Source organism: Pelobates fuscus, chromosome 3, assembly GCF_036172605.1.
Source record: "Pelobates fuscus isolate aPelFus1 chromosome 3, aPelFus1.pri, whole genome shotgun sequence".
Taxonomy (NCBI): domain Eukaryota; kingdom Metazoa; phylum Chordata; class Amphibia; order Anura; family Pelobatidae; genus Pelobates; species Pelobates fuscus.
Window position 1 is genome coordinate 416567814 of NC_086319.1, and position 15180 is coordinate 416582993.

A 15180-nucleotide genomic window follows, 5' to 3' on the forward strand; every position below is an offset into this window, starting at 1 on the left:
GGCATACGCTCGCTGGGCGGCATCCTCCCAGCCTCGGATGCTGCCCGCGTCCTCCTCTCCATCCCCCAGCGGCAGCATGCATGACGCTGAATGCTGGGGGACCGCCCAGTCTTGTACACGCCCCAGTCAGCCACCTGACCCGGTGTTAAAGGCACAGTGCCTCAATCACAGTGGGAGGTATACCTATCTCCCATGTGTGATTACTAATTCTGATTGGAAATTATCCAATCAGAATTAATCTAATGGTTTAAATACTTACCTTTCCTGTTCCTCCCTGCCCTGTTGTGGTCTTTGCTTGCTAGTATTGATTCTGAACTTGTGTTTCTGGTTACGTACTCTCTGGCTTGTTAATCTGACTTTGTGACTTTCTCCTACCCTTTGACCTCAGCTTGTTTCTCGTTATTCTGTCTTCTGGTTCCCCTTACTCGGCTTGTCTCCTGGATATTCTTTGTGTGCTTAGCCCGGCCACTCTAAGGTTCGGTACGGCACCTTTTCTATGTGTGTGTGTGTGTTAGCATGTTTGGTTCCCCGAATCATGACAGTACCAAGCTGAAGGTAGTTGTTAATGTAAGTGAGAATATTCTCTATTTTGTCCTGTGGTAGGCTCGCTTGCATTGTGGCTGAGTCTAATTGTATACCCAAAAAAGTGATGACCGTGTTTGGCCCCTCTGTTTTCTTAGGGGAGATAGGTACACCTAGTTGCTCAAATAGCTTGGTGGTAGCTTTGAGACTAGTAGGAGAGGAAGTATTCTCCTCGACCATAAGGATATCGTCCAGGTAATGTAGTACCGTAGTCCGTAGGGCATCTGGCTATGTTCAATAGTAACCAGCACAATGCTTTGGCAAATGTGTCAAAAATAGCTGGGCTACTTTTGGACCCAAAAGTTAGACGGGAGAAAAAATAGTAGTTCCCGAACCATTTAATGCCATGTAGGTGCCACAGTGTGGGGTGGATTGGTAGTAATTTAAAAGCGTTGGTAATGTCAATCTTACTGAGCCAGGCTCCAACCCCTGCTTGTATGATAGCGGTAATGGCATGATCTATGGTGGTGTATTGCAGGGACAATTCCTCAGAGGGTATAAGGGAGTTAAGACTGGGGTTGGCCGATGAGTGGGGTGCTGATAAATCAACAATGAGTCTCTGTTCTAGGGAAGATTTCCCTGTGACAATACCAATGGAGTTTGTGCGCCATTCTAAAAATGGAGGAGTTTTGAAAGGTCCCAATACGAAACCCTCAGCCACCTCTTGGGCTATAAGGGTGTCAACCGCTGTCGGGTTGTGTTGCGCGGATTGTAGATTAGGGCATTACAGAGTTCCAGTTGGTATGTGTAGGATGCCTGTGTGGAAGCCTTCTGTTAAACCAGAGATAAGAAAGTCTGCCAGGTGTCTAGATGGGTGCTGAGACATAAATGCAGTAAATTCTGGCATATTAATGGACGTTAGGTAAGGCTTGGAATACATTTTATTTGGACACATGGATTTTGCACGTGCCCTAAAACATTTTGAACAGACATGCAATAGTCTACAACCACTATAATTGCAGGACCCAACATTAAAATTATTACATATCTCGGACTTGCCCAGAAACTTGATTGGGCGTCCCAGTTTGTCTCTTGACAATTTCTCTGGAACAACAGAGGAACTAGCTCCTTGTGTGGAAGCCTGTTCGCCCACCGTGTTGGGACAAAAATTAGTGGTATGTGCTGTGGAGGAGCAGTATGCACAAGCCGGAGTTCTTAGACCTGCAAAGTGTCTGCAAAATATTACGGTATCAATCCTTCCCCAGTTGGACCGTGTTCCGTACTGGGAGAAGGCTCCAGACACTTTTGCAGAAAAAGACCTATGGTAGTCGTAGAAGGCTGAACCACCATATTTGTTGCCCAGATCTACCAGCTTGTGCATGTATAGATCAAACTCCTCTCTTCTGTTGGGATAGACCACACATATGACATCCCTGTAAATACCAAAGGCTAATACAAATTCAGGAATGGTTCATTTCCTGTTCAGGTGGGCATCTCTAGATCTGAAAACCACAGATACATCATCATACGCATAGGTCTTATTTTCAACAATATCCTGGGAGGCAATCAACAGGGAAGCCAGGTGGACATCTTTACCTTCCAGGATATCTCTTTTTATGTGCTCAGGTATCATATAAGCCGGGCTAACTTCTTGGTCATCCAGGGTGATGGCTGGAGTAACTAAAGGCAGATCGGCTGGTGCTTGTGAAGCAGCCATGGGTGGCCCTGTTAGAGTGAGGGCCGTGGTGACCGACTCAAGCTTCTCCAGCCTGGAGTTGACCTTGTTCATGGATGCCATGAGTGAAGACAACATGGCATGTATGTCTCCTGGGTTGGACTGGCTAGGTCCTTCCCCAGCATCCATGTTGTTTGTTGATGTACATAACAGTTTGAAAAGTTCTGCTTTTCTTGCTGAAGCGGGGTAGGGGATTTGTCGTCTCCTCAATTCCGTTGTGATACGAGGGATCGTCCAGGATCTGATTGATGCTGGACTGGCTAGCTCTCCTCCTTGTGTGGGAGTGACAGCTCTAGCCGGAGTGCTAGGCATGGAGAAATCCTCTACCCCTTCTTGAGACATACTATAAATAAAGCAATTTATTAGTGTATGAAAACTCCCAAATTGTACTGGCAGTCTAGCTAGGCCAAATGGCGAAACATTATGCTTGTTTGGTCACAGATGAGGCCCTACTAATTGCCAAGCGGCTTGAGAGGCTCTATCTATGCATTGGCGCGAGGGGTTATTGAGGCCACTTGTCGTAGTGGCAGGAGTTTTAGGCCTCTCGACTGTAAGACAGAAAAACAGGGGAAGGGAGTGACAGGTGAGGCTCTCTCTATGCAACATGCGAGGCGGCTAGCTAACGTGTGTCCCGATGGGTGTTTGCCTCTGAAACGTTGAGGCGGGGTGTTGGCCTCGTGGGACCACTAACTAGTGGTGACTGCCAAGACAAGGTAAATACCTATTGGGAAGCCTATGACCCTATTGCCAGTACTCTTTAAACCCAGGGGGAAAAAATAAAATGTGTGGTAGAATACCATATGAGCAGGTGTATGTACCTGGAAGTATGACAAATTTCACAGGAAAACCGTGTGGAGCAAAATATATAAGCTTGACAGCCTGAAAATGGGTAAAAGAGAGTAGTATGATGAGTGTGGGTTGTTGGAAAGAGAACAGACTTGAAGCCTGTAGCAGTAATATGGTTTGCTGACGTATGACATGAAATGTTGTGATATACCATGGGAAAAGAAATGTGTTACCCTGAACATGATGTCATCCTTTAATAAGACATCTGAGGGAGGCCGTGGCCTATGTGTAAACAACCTATGTGTTTTAGATAAAATTAGTGTGTACGGGAAAGGTCAACATACGTTTTATATATATATATATATATATATATATATATATATATATATGTGTGTGTGTGTGTATATATATATATATATATATATATATATCTGTGTATGTATATTAAAGTGCAGAAAAGACGTATGATTGGTTGGATCCGTACGTGATTCAACCCGAGTATGCATACAAAAGAAACTGTATGCTTATGTATGTGTCATAGTTTTATAACACAGAAATGAGGCCTGTAACGTAGGCTGAGTCCATTGTAATGAAATAGATACTTAAGGAAGACTCCTGGAAGCGTGGGAGTCAAAATGATCCATACAGATATGTTTAGCTGGTTTCATGCATATTGATAAAATACGTGGTACTTTAAATAGAATGAAAATAATCTGTCTATTTAATACAAGCATTTATTAACCGAATGTTTTATACATGAAATTATGAAAAGTAACTCACAAAAAATGTATGCGTAATACAGCAGAATAACCAAACCCAAATAAGGGAATCAGAAGTAAGGACGAATAGTTTAAACGTATGCATTTTTAGGCGAACAGCCAGCGTGCTTAGTATGACATGAATAATTGCCGAATGGAAAAACAACCGAAATGACACTAGTTCAATGTAGCAAGGAAGCAGTTTGTGCGAAATGAGCACTTCATTGAATACACATAATGAAACGTACGAAATGAAGCCGCGAATGGCTTGTGTAATTGCGGCATGCAGAGAAAAACGTAAAGTGAGGACCCGTGCTGTACCGTGCGCCATGGGAACCGATCCTGGCGTGACAGGTAGGTCTAACTTACGGTTTAGGAGTCCCTGGGACGCGATCTATGACGAAGACCGGGGTAAGAAGCTGGACGGACGGAAAAGGCCTGCGAACAGGATTCCTGGACACAGCTTGCCGCGGAAAAACTCGTGGGTAAGAAAACCAAGATGGCATCTCAGAGAACCCGGAAGTAGATCCTCATTCAATGCTGACCTCGAACGGTAAGGAGCAAGGCAAGGGGAGTGCCTTAAGTAGGTTAGGAGTAGCCACCAGCCCCTCCCACAAATCCAGGCAAAATTGCCTTAACCCCTTAAGGACACATGATCTAAATATTCCGTTATGATTCCCTTTTATTCCAGAAGGTGTGTCTTTATGGGGTTAATACATATATATATATTTATTTGAAGTCTACATGTATATTTATGAAATTATTCATGTTATTATGTATATATATATATATATATATATATATATATATATATATATAATTTCATTCTATGTGTATTTTGATATAAATATATAAATAAATATATTTTTATATATATATATATATATATATATAAATTTATATCAAAATACAGTTAGAATAAAATTTCATATATATTATATAACATATAAAAGTTTTATTTTATTTTTTATTATTATATATATTATATTTACATACGTGTGTAATTTTACTCCAAGGGTATGTTTATATTAATATACGTCTATATTAATAAAAAAATACACTTAGTATGACATTATATATATATATATATATATATATATATATATATATATATATATATATATATATATATATATATATATATGTGTGTATATATATATATATGTGTGTATATATATATATGTGTGTATATATATATATCTATATATATATATCTATATATATATATATATATATGTCATTTTTTAGTAACATTTTTTATTTTATTTTGTCACCATCAGGTGGACTGCCTGTCAGTTCAGACAGTCCCCCTGCAGGCAGCACTATTGCCTATGCGGCCATGTGATCAGAGTGGTCACATGGCCTTATGGGTCCTAAATTGCCAAGGGGGGACTGTCTGGGCTGTTAGACAGTACCCCCAGACAGAGAGGAACACCAATCACCAGCAGGGAAACAGCAGTGATTGGGTAAATAAGTAGGAATTATTTTTTTTGTCGGACTATTTTTGTTGGACGTCCAAGGTTGGGAAGGGGTTAAGATAAGCTCTTCCTTAAAAATTGAGGAAAGTCGGAGACAAGAGGTCTTTGATCATTAACCAAAAGCTGGACACACCTAACTCTGTCTTTTCCAACTGAATCTGGAATTCTTTAATAATCAGAACTCTGATAATTTCCTATTTCCCCAATTCTCTATCTCTTACTTGCATACGCCATTCATGGAATATATCTCCAAGCCTAAGGAATTTCTACCAAGAAAGCTGGTAAATATGCTGGATTCGTTTAATTAATTTAATTTAACCCCTTAAGGACCAAACTTCTGGAATAAAGGGGAATCATGACATGTCACACATGTCAAGTGTCCTTAAGGGGTTAAATTAAATATTTTTTTTTCTAAAAGCAGAAATATACCTGGGTAAGGCTGGTCAGATGTCAAACCTTTGAAATTATAATTAACTGAGAAAATATATAGTTCCACATTCCATTCCTGCAAGTGGAATTCATGAACAATATAATTACTGGTAATTTGCCACGTTTAGCATATCAAGCTATTATCCAGAGATATTGACCTATCTGAATTTAGGGATAGTTAATCTTTAATCAGGAAAGTTGATCATCTGCAATGTAAATGTTTCGTTTGTTTATTCTTTTGGGTTACTGGATGGAAAATGAATAGTTAAACTGATATCTTGTGTGAGAAATATTTTATCTTTTTAGCTGCGATATTAAAGGTGTTTTCATGTGAGAATTGTAGCCAGCAGTGAGTGAGTTAACAGCCATAACATTTGCTGCTTGATACTGTGATGAGGTCTGTGTGAAGGAATGCCTAACTGAAAGCTGAAGGATTCCTGTAATCTTGTTGAACATTGTATTAATGTGGCCATAACTGTTGATTGAATTCTAGAGGAAGTATTTGTAATTATGCATGTAATTTCTTTAGAATGAAATTAACATATGTTGCTATTGAGTTATCTGTAATTGTGTTATAACTGTTGCCGTATCGTATACCTATGTTATTCACTAAATATTAACTTATTATTTTGAGGCATGTTACATATTATTATTATTATTATTAATAATAATTATTTGTCAAAATAAATTATATTTTTATAATTGTTTGTGATTAATGTGTGAAATACAAATTCTCTAAACAAATGTACTCCAGGGTCTATAAGAGTTAAAATAGTGGGTAACTCTTCGCTTTAAATCAATCAAGGGGAACAGTGCCAATATGTCAATGTTTAAAATAATAAAAATGATTACATTAATTTTGATAACTTTTATAAAATATTATTTTTAATATTTATCACCCCATAAATATCCTCACACTATCTCACATTTCCAACACTGTTTGGAAGTTAATGCATTATAATCATGTGGGTGTCTTAAATACAATGAGTTTCATTGACCCATATACACACACTCACTGGCACACAGTGTCACTGATACACACTTTCTTTGAAATAAATACTGACACACAAACACAGATCCATACACACAGACACTGACTCAAACAAACACACTCATTCACACAGAAAATGATTTATACACACACTCACTGACACCATGACCAATAAACACACAGTGACACACAGACACTGACCATACATACAATGACAAAGACCATAGGCATGCACATATCCTGGACCATAAGCACACACTGGAATACAGATACTGACCCATGCCTTATCACCTGCAGACAAGAGCTGCATATACACACATTCACTGACCCATAGTGATGTCGCGAACATAAAAATTTCGCCGTAGACTTCAATAGGCAGGCTGTGTAGTTTGACTCATAAAACTCTGATTGGTGGATTAAGTAACCAATTAGAGAGTTTTGAGTCAAATTACACAAATTCCAAAGAACTTTCCCACGCTGTGTAAAATGACACAGAGCACTCTGATCTCAGAATGCTGTGACAGGAAAATGTAGAGACTTACTGTAAGGAAACCAAGTGTATTTAAACCTCAATCGGTGGTTTCCTCCTGGACCACCAGAGCCTCGTGAACATAGCCCTCCGTTCGGTAGTTATGGTAGACGAATCCCCATGTAATTTCAATAGTGTCCCTGGATAATTCCCTCAGTAAGAAACACGAACTCCCAAACAGCATACGTATCTCCGCTGATATATCAGGTAAAAAATCCCCAAATCCCCCAGTAACCAGACGAAGCAAAGTACAGGGAGTCAACTGACAATTTTTTAAAAAAATCAGGCTCAAGGAGTCAACTGCCAACATGAAACAAGGGAATACAAACTGTCACCCCAACGCCAAACAGGGGAATTCCTTTGCACTTACCTGTCAGTCCCTTCATTTACCTGTCAGAGCACTCTGATTGGATGGCTTAAACCCACCAATCAGAGTGCTCAGAGCCTAAATGCAGGACGGGGCAAGGCTTTATGAGCTCAGTCTGCTCGGAGCCCTCGCCGGGTGAACATGGATTATTTATTTTGCGCTCGTTTTTTTTTTATTTTTTTTATTTATTTTGAGCTCGTTATTATGGTTTTTTAAGCGTCGGTTATTATGGTTTTTTATTTGGCCTTTTTTGGGGCTGAAAAAATAAGATTTAGAAGAAAGAAAACATTGAATGGTAAGTTTTTTTTTTTTTTTTACAGGTACTTAGTTAGGTCCCCCCTCATTATTTTTAGGGTGAGGGGGGTAGGTAGGGGGTTAATTTTTTGGGGGGGGACGGGGTGACTAGAGGTTTGGGGACCCCTAGTCACCTGGGGGGTACACATTTTTTTTTAGGGCCCCCACCCACCGCTCAGGGGTGGGAGCCAGGGGGGGAGGACCATAGGTCCCCCCTTTTTAGTATTTAGGGTCCCCACCAGCCGCTCAGGGGTGGGGGCCAGGGGGGAGGACATTAGGTTTTCCCCCCTTTTTAGTATTTATGGCCCCCACCTGCTGCTCAGGAGTGGGGGCCAGGGGGGAGGACCGAGCGGCGGGTGGGGGGGTTGTCAAAGTTTACTCAATGATATGGAATAGGGGGCGGACGGAACATCGCATATGTTCACCCGCCGCGTCGAATGCGAACAAGCGATGTTAGCCAGGAACTATTCGCCAGCGAACTGTTCGGGACATCTCTACTGTCCCATACACACACAGGCACTGAGATATTTTGGCAAATGCTCCTCCTTCCAGTGCCCAATACAACTGCCCCACCCCCTCCCCACTCCTCCTTTGCTATGTCTCTACCTATTTGTGGCTGTTTGTTTGCTAGAAATGCTCAATGAATAGCCAACTGTCTATACTTGTAATAGCAAGTCTAATAAACCTTGCCCTATCTGTAACCAACATGATTTGTGTAAACTGTCACTTTAACAATTAGGCTTGCATTTACTGATTCGGAAACTTGTAGATTTAGATCGAAACATATTGTGTCACTAATGCTTATTTTCTTTATTAATATCTTAGAAGTAATATAAAGCAATAGATCATAATAGTAAGTATTATTTTAGCAACTTTTCATTTTCAATAACTTTAGAAAGGCTGTCTTGATATCTCGGTTCCGCAGACTGTATATCATTGGATTCAACAAAGGCGTCACTACTGTATACATAAGGGATACAATCTTATTCATTCCAGATGAACGTTCTCCAGTTGGAACTGCATAAACAGCAATAAGTGTCCCATAAAAAAAGCAAACAGCAGTGAGGTGGGAACTGCATGTGGAGAAGGCTTTCTGTCTCCCAGTGGTGGATGATATTCTATGTATAGCAAGAAAGATAGAAACATACGTTGAAATAATTAGCATAGGTTCAATGACAGTTTCTGCAATAGCAGTTGTAAAAACCACAGTCTGCACAACTGTAGTATCAGAACATGAAAGCTGAACAAGGGGAGCAAAATCGCAGAAGAAATGATCAATATGAGTTGAATAACAATAATGCAATTTGTTTAGTAAAATAGTAATAATCATTATGATGCATGTGCCCCATGCCCAAGACAGCAGCACAAGCCCAAGGCAAAATGGGAAATTCATTATTGTTATATAATGCAAAGGTTTACAGACAGCCACATATCTATCATAGGACATGACGGTGAGAAGAAGACTTTCTGTGGTTGTGGACACAGCAAAGAAATTTAACTGGACAGTGCATTGACTTACTGTCATGTGACTTCCATTTTTTAAGGTGATATATAGGAAATTGGGGATAATTGTTGTAGTGACTATGATATCACACAATGACAAGTGACTGAGGAAGAAGTACATTGGAGAATGAAGAAATCGAGTCACTAAAACAACTGTTATAATCAGAAGATTTCCAGTTAAAGTCATCATGTAGACCACAAGGAGAGCAGAGAAGAAAATGATTTTGGGTCTGTGGAGAAGTTGGAACCCAGAGAGGAAGAATTCTGGAATAGCTGTTTGGTTGGGTTTTGGAAACATCTGGCAAAAGGATAAAATACATCTTCATTAAAACTAAAATAGATTACTGTATGCATTTAAAACTGCTTTTTATATGTATTTTTACTTTAATCAAGAGTGTAAAAGTCTTGATTTGCGATACACAGGGCACCTCATGCAGCAATCTGTAGAAGACCGATTCAAGTAAACTCCTAGGATAAATGTTTTACCCAATGTGATAGGAAAGTATGGGTATAATGAGAGGGAAAGTGGACAAATCCACAAAGAATGGATGGGAGAAACAGACTGAAGTAAAAGGAAAGAAAGAAAATATTATTCACACTTAAACTGTTAAATTGTTTTCTCTAACCATTTATACATATATCTGTTACATGTCACATAAACAATAATTAATGAACCTATGAGCAATGTGGCAGAAAGTCAACCCATAGCATCCATGTCTGCAAACACAGCTCAGATTTACCTTTCAGTGCTGCAGCCCGGTTCTCCATGGGATACCGGGGAGGTACATAGAGAAAAGCGGTCAGAATCATAGAATACAAAGAAGAGATACCTCGGACTATATGAGACTGAGAGGCTCAAAGAGTCTGACACTGACTCAGATCTATAAGTGTGTTGTATTCACTATGGAGAGACAAACAGCAGCTCTGAATTTGAAAATATCAAAACCTGTCCAGGTGGGTGCTTTGAAAACAATTGAAGATTATGCTAGCGTTAGTGTACTTATAATCTTAATTTTAGTAATGACAGGAGGCGAGTATTTTGCATTAACTCTCTTTACTAACTCACATAGCAGTAAAGAAAAGGTGAAAACATTAACCAATCAAAAGAAAGTAGGAGGTATAGTATTCACAGTAATGAGGCTCCTCCCCCTCTTTCGAGAGCGACATCAAATACAATAAAAGTTTTAAAAGGAGAACGGATAAAGTCTTGCAACATGCACCAACGGGTGACTTTTCAAATACGAAGTCCTAGGGTGATCCAAACATGCACCAACAGATGACTTGTCCAATTGCGAAGTTCTGGTTTCTGAAGGAAGGTCCAAACATGTCCATCCTGAGTGTAAGCAGTAATGTCTTGAGGTTATGCTGAAAGAGAGTGTGGAAGAGGTTAGGAACCGGTCTGGCAACTGTTTGCAGTAATGTAATAAACCCAGCACAAACTCTAACGAAAATGTACCTAGTCTAATTATGACAACCAACAGTAACGAAGCTGTAGTTAAATAAGGTACACGTATTATATATACCAGGTAGTACACGTCTTATATATACCAGGTAGAAAAATATGAAGGGAAATATAGAGTATAGGTATACTTACATGAGATTTCATCCCTCGAGGGTGCGGAGGGTGGGAAAATACTCGCCTCCTGTCATTACTAAAATTAAGATTATAAGTACACTAACGCTAGCATAATCTTCAATTTTACCACATGACAGGAGGCTTCATATTTTGCATTTTTAACGCTGATGAAGGAGAGACGTGGCTGCCCCCGAGTTTGGGCGGAAATAGAAGGTCCGAAAGGTCGCTTCGCGTGACCAGTCCGCGGCTCGTAGGATGTCTGTCAGTGATGCTCCCGCGGAGAAAGCCGACGAGGCCGCCGCTCCGCGAACTGAGTGGGCACCGAAGGTGTCTTCTACACCTGCTAGAGACAGGATCCATCGAACCCATCTGGCGAGGGTGGTAGTAGAGACGGGAACGTGAGGTCTAACATAAGACACCAAAAGTTGTCCCGACGATGAAACCCGAAGGAGGGAAGTGACCTGGACATAACGACGCAGAGCAGAGACCACGCAAAGCAGCGGTTCGGTAGGAAAAAAGGGGTAGAAAACCGACGATGAGTCCGATTTAGTACGACGAGACACTTGGAAGGTAACTCCCTCTGGGGAGACCGAAAAGGCGTCGACGTCGAAAGCCCGCACGTCCGAAACTCTGCGGAACGATACCAGACAAAGTAGGAGTGTTAGTTTGGCCGACAGTTGTCGGAGTGAGAGTCTGTCGTTATCTGGCCAGTCTCGCAGAAACTGTAGGACGACTTCCACGTCCCATAACCGAGTGTACTTGGGTCTGGGGGGCCTTTGAAGTCTGATGCCCCTTAGGAGGCGGCATACCAGAGGGTGTTTCCCGACGGGTGAACCCAGGACCGGAACGTGAGCCGCTGAGATCGCGGAGCGCACGACGTTGAGGGATCGGTAGGACCTGCCCGCGGAGTATAGGTGGGAGAGAAAATTCAAGATGGCCGTTACAGGTGCCGTAAAGGGATCAAAGTTCCGTTCACTGCACCAAGTGGACCAGGAATTCCATGCTGCGAGATAGCATCGTCTGGTTCCTGGTGCCCACGAATCCCATAAGAGGTCTCTAGCTGTCTGCGATAAGTCCTCGGTCTGCCAGGCACCCCTGAAAGAGTCCAGGCTACTAGAGAGAGGCGGTCTTCCAGAATGAGAGGATGGGGGTTCCCTCTCGGGTCTGTGAGGAGTGTCCGGTAGGACGGTATGAGGAGAGGGTCCCTGTAGGATGAAGCTAGAAGGTCCGGGAACCATGGTTGGCTCGGCCATAGGGGAGTGATGAGGAGCAGAGACCCGCGTTGCGTCTTTAAGTATTGTATCGTCCTTGCCACCATGGCAAATGGGGGAAAGGCGTAAGCGCCCCTGGGTGGCCATGGTTGGAGAAAGGCGTCTACTGCTTTGCTCTCCGGGTCTGGTAGCCAGCTGAAGTACTCGTCCGTCTGCCTGTTGTTCCGAGATGCGAAGAGGTCCAGGTGGAGGGGGCCTCTCCTGACCAAGAGGCGATGGAAGATTGTAGGATCCAGTCTCCAGTCGCTGCTGTCCCGCCAATGGCGAGAGAACCAGTCCGCTGTCAGGTTCGTTTCGCCCGGGAGATATTCTGCCATGAGGGAGATTTTCCGGGGAAGGCAAAACTCGAATATTTCTTTCGTAATCTCTGAAAGGAGTCTGGATCGGGCCCCTCCTAGTCTGTTGATGTAACGGACCGCTGACACATTGTCCATCCGGAGGAGGATGCAGCAGTTGGTCCGGTTTCTCGCTAGGCTGCGAATTGCAAACGACCCCGCTAGAAGTTCTAGGCAGTTGATGTGAAGTTTGAGTTCTTGGGAGGTCCAAGTGCCTCCCGTCGAGCTGCCTTCGCAGGTGGCGCCCCATCCCCAGAGGCTGGCGTCTGATTCCAGGACCATGTCGGGCGTGTTTCCGAAGATGGCTCGGCCATTCCACGCTTCCATGCTGTCCAGCCACCATCCCAATTCTTCTTTGACTTCCTCCGTCACCGGAACCGTTTGGTCGTACGAGGGGTTCTGGCGGAGAAAGGAAGCCTTCAAGCGCTGCATCGCTCTGTAGTGGAGTGGACCCGGGAATATCGCCTGGATGGATGCGGATAGCAAGCCCACGATCCGAGCCAGGTTGCGGAGTGGAATGGAGTGGCTGCGAATGGCTCTGCGTATTTCCTTCTTGATGGCTGTGATCTTTGAGGTTGGGAGCCGTAGAGTGCTGGTCTTGGAATCTATCTCGAAGCCCAGGAATTGTATCTTCTGGGCTGGGGATACTTCCGATTTTTGAAAGTTCACCACGAAACCTAGGGACGTGAGGAGTCGGGTGGTATATTGTGTGTGTTGCGTTAGACTGTACCTGTCTGAGGAAAACAGTAGCAGGTCGTCCAGGTAAATAATGCACCGAATTCCTTGAGTGCGTAGTCGAGACACTACTGGCTTCAGGAGTTTGGTGAAGCACCACGGTGCTGAGCTGAGGCCGAAGGGGAGGCATGTAAACTGCCAGGGGCGGCCTTGCCATCGGAATCTGAGGAACTGTCGGCAGGATGTGTGGACGGGTACCGATAGGTAGGCGTCCTTGAGGTCCAGTCTTGTGAACCAGTCCCCTTCTTGGAGCAGATCTCTTAGGAGATGGATGCCTTCCATCTTGAAATGTCTGTATGTTACGAAAGCATTGAGCTTCCTTAGGTTTATGACCGGCCGTAAGTCTCCAGATTTCTTTTTCACTAGGAAAATGTTGCTGAAGAAGCCGTTTTGGTCGTGAGCGGGTTCTATCGCTCCTTTGGCCCTGAGTTCCCGTAGTTCGCCATCGATTAGAAGGCGATCTTCTTTGGAGCACTGAATGGGGTACGGAGGGGCGGTCTGGGACGGGGTTTCCACAAAATCTATGATGTAGCCTTGGACCGTCTGGAGGATCCATGCGTCTGTGGAGATGGCTGTCCAGTTCTGAAAAGACAGAGCGATACGACCTGCAGTATACGGGGTTAGTGGACATTGAGGCATAATGATGCTTACCTGTGGGGAAGCGTGCTCTGCCACGGCTACGAGGTCCTCTGCCTCTGTCTGCTCCACGGGTGTAGGAGAAGGGCTGCCTGAAACCCACTTCCGGGTAGAAGGGTTGGGGTCTGTGTGAGCGGGGGCCAGAGGGCCAAAAACGGCTGGCTGCTCGGCCCCTGTAGCGGCCAGCCCGTCCAAAAACACCCCGATTGGGGTAGCCCCTGAATACTCGCTTCATTGAAGTTTGAGCCTTATTGAGCGAGGTGAAAATGTTTACGTGCTTATTAAGCTCTTTGAGGAAGGCTTCCCCAAACAATTTGCCCTGTGCAAGCGGTCCCAACTCCTTGGTGCCCAATTCCACCAGCTTTCCGTCAATACGGAGCAGCGCTGCTTTTCGCCTCTCAGAGGAGAGGGCTACGTTGGTGTTGCCAACAAAACAAAAGCACCTCTGTGCCCATTCTCTTATATCATGTGCCCACTCTTTAACCATACTGGCATCAAATTCGTCAGCCCTTGTAAAAGCATCGTCCGCCAAAAACATGATGCGGGAAAGTGGGCCAATAGAGTCTAGGAGTTTGTCTTGAACTCCGTGAAAGCCCTTCTCCACTCCTCTCCTGGGGTCGCGACCACCCCTAGACATGAATGTGTTCATGACCTGGTCGAATTCGGGGGTTTGGGCCACGTTGTCGGGGAGGGAAGGGCGAGGGCATTCCGAACGTAGTCGGTTGCGTACCGTTTTGTCCAGGGGTTTGCGGAGCCAACGGTGCATAAATTTGGAAAGATGGTCGGGGGGGGTCCAGTCCCCCGAACGCGGGTGCCGTATGTTGCGGGGATCGAATAGGCGTTGCCCCGTGGGGTCCAGAATGGCTTCCCCTTCTTCTTGGCCCGGTGTGGGGTCGTCCGGCAGTTGGATGTCGTCCAAAAAGGTGCCTTTTAGGAGACCCGTATGGGATCCCGTGTCCGAACCCCAGTCGTTATCTGGATCGGAATCTGCGGCCTGCCACTCATCTAACACAGCCATGGAGCGTGTTTGTTCTTCCCCCTCGTCCGAGGAGTAATGGGCGGGGGTGGGTGGTGCTGGCCTGTGGCGTTTGGCAGGTGCCTTGCCTTTGCCCAGGTTATCATTCCTTTCCTTGCCCTTCCAGTGGCGTTTGCTGGGCCGAGAGTCGGCCTGGGCATGGGATTCTGAAGCCTCAGAATCATAGTCATGGGCTTGGGCTGTTGTGACTTTTTTAGTC

At 43.9% G+C, this 15180-nt stretch overlaps 1 protein-coding gene across 1 annotated transcript; it reads right to left on the reverse strand.

Annotated features, from left to right (window-relative positions):
- Positions 1-8754: 8754 nt before the first annotated feature.
- On the reverse strand, positions 8755-14963 carry LOC134602077 (olfactory receptor 1G1-like). The gene is made up of 2 exons (XM_063446576.1): positions 14676-14963; positions 8755-9690 (listed from the first exon to the last, which is right to left on the reverse strand). Exons 1-2 carry the CDS (start codon positions 14961-14963, stop codon positions 8755-8757), a joined length of 1224 nt encoding a protein of 407 aa, XP_063302646.1.
- Positions 14964-15180: the final 217 nt, after the last annotated feature.

Bases quoted from the DNA above. Each gene is read 5' to 3' on its own strand.
- LOC134602077 (XM_063446576.1), bottom strand. From the start codon at position 14,963: ATGGCTGTGTTAGATGAGTGGCAGGCCGCAGATTCCGATCCAGATAAC. The intron at 9,691-14,675 runs GTACGCAACCGA...TCCTTTTGCCAG, and splicing joins GCAAACCCCTGGACAAAACG to ATGTTTCCAAAACCCAACCA.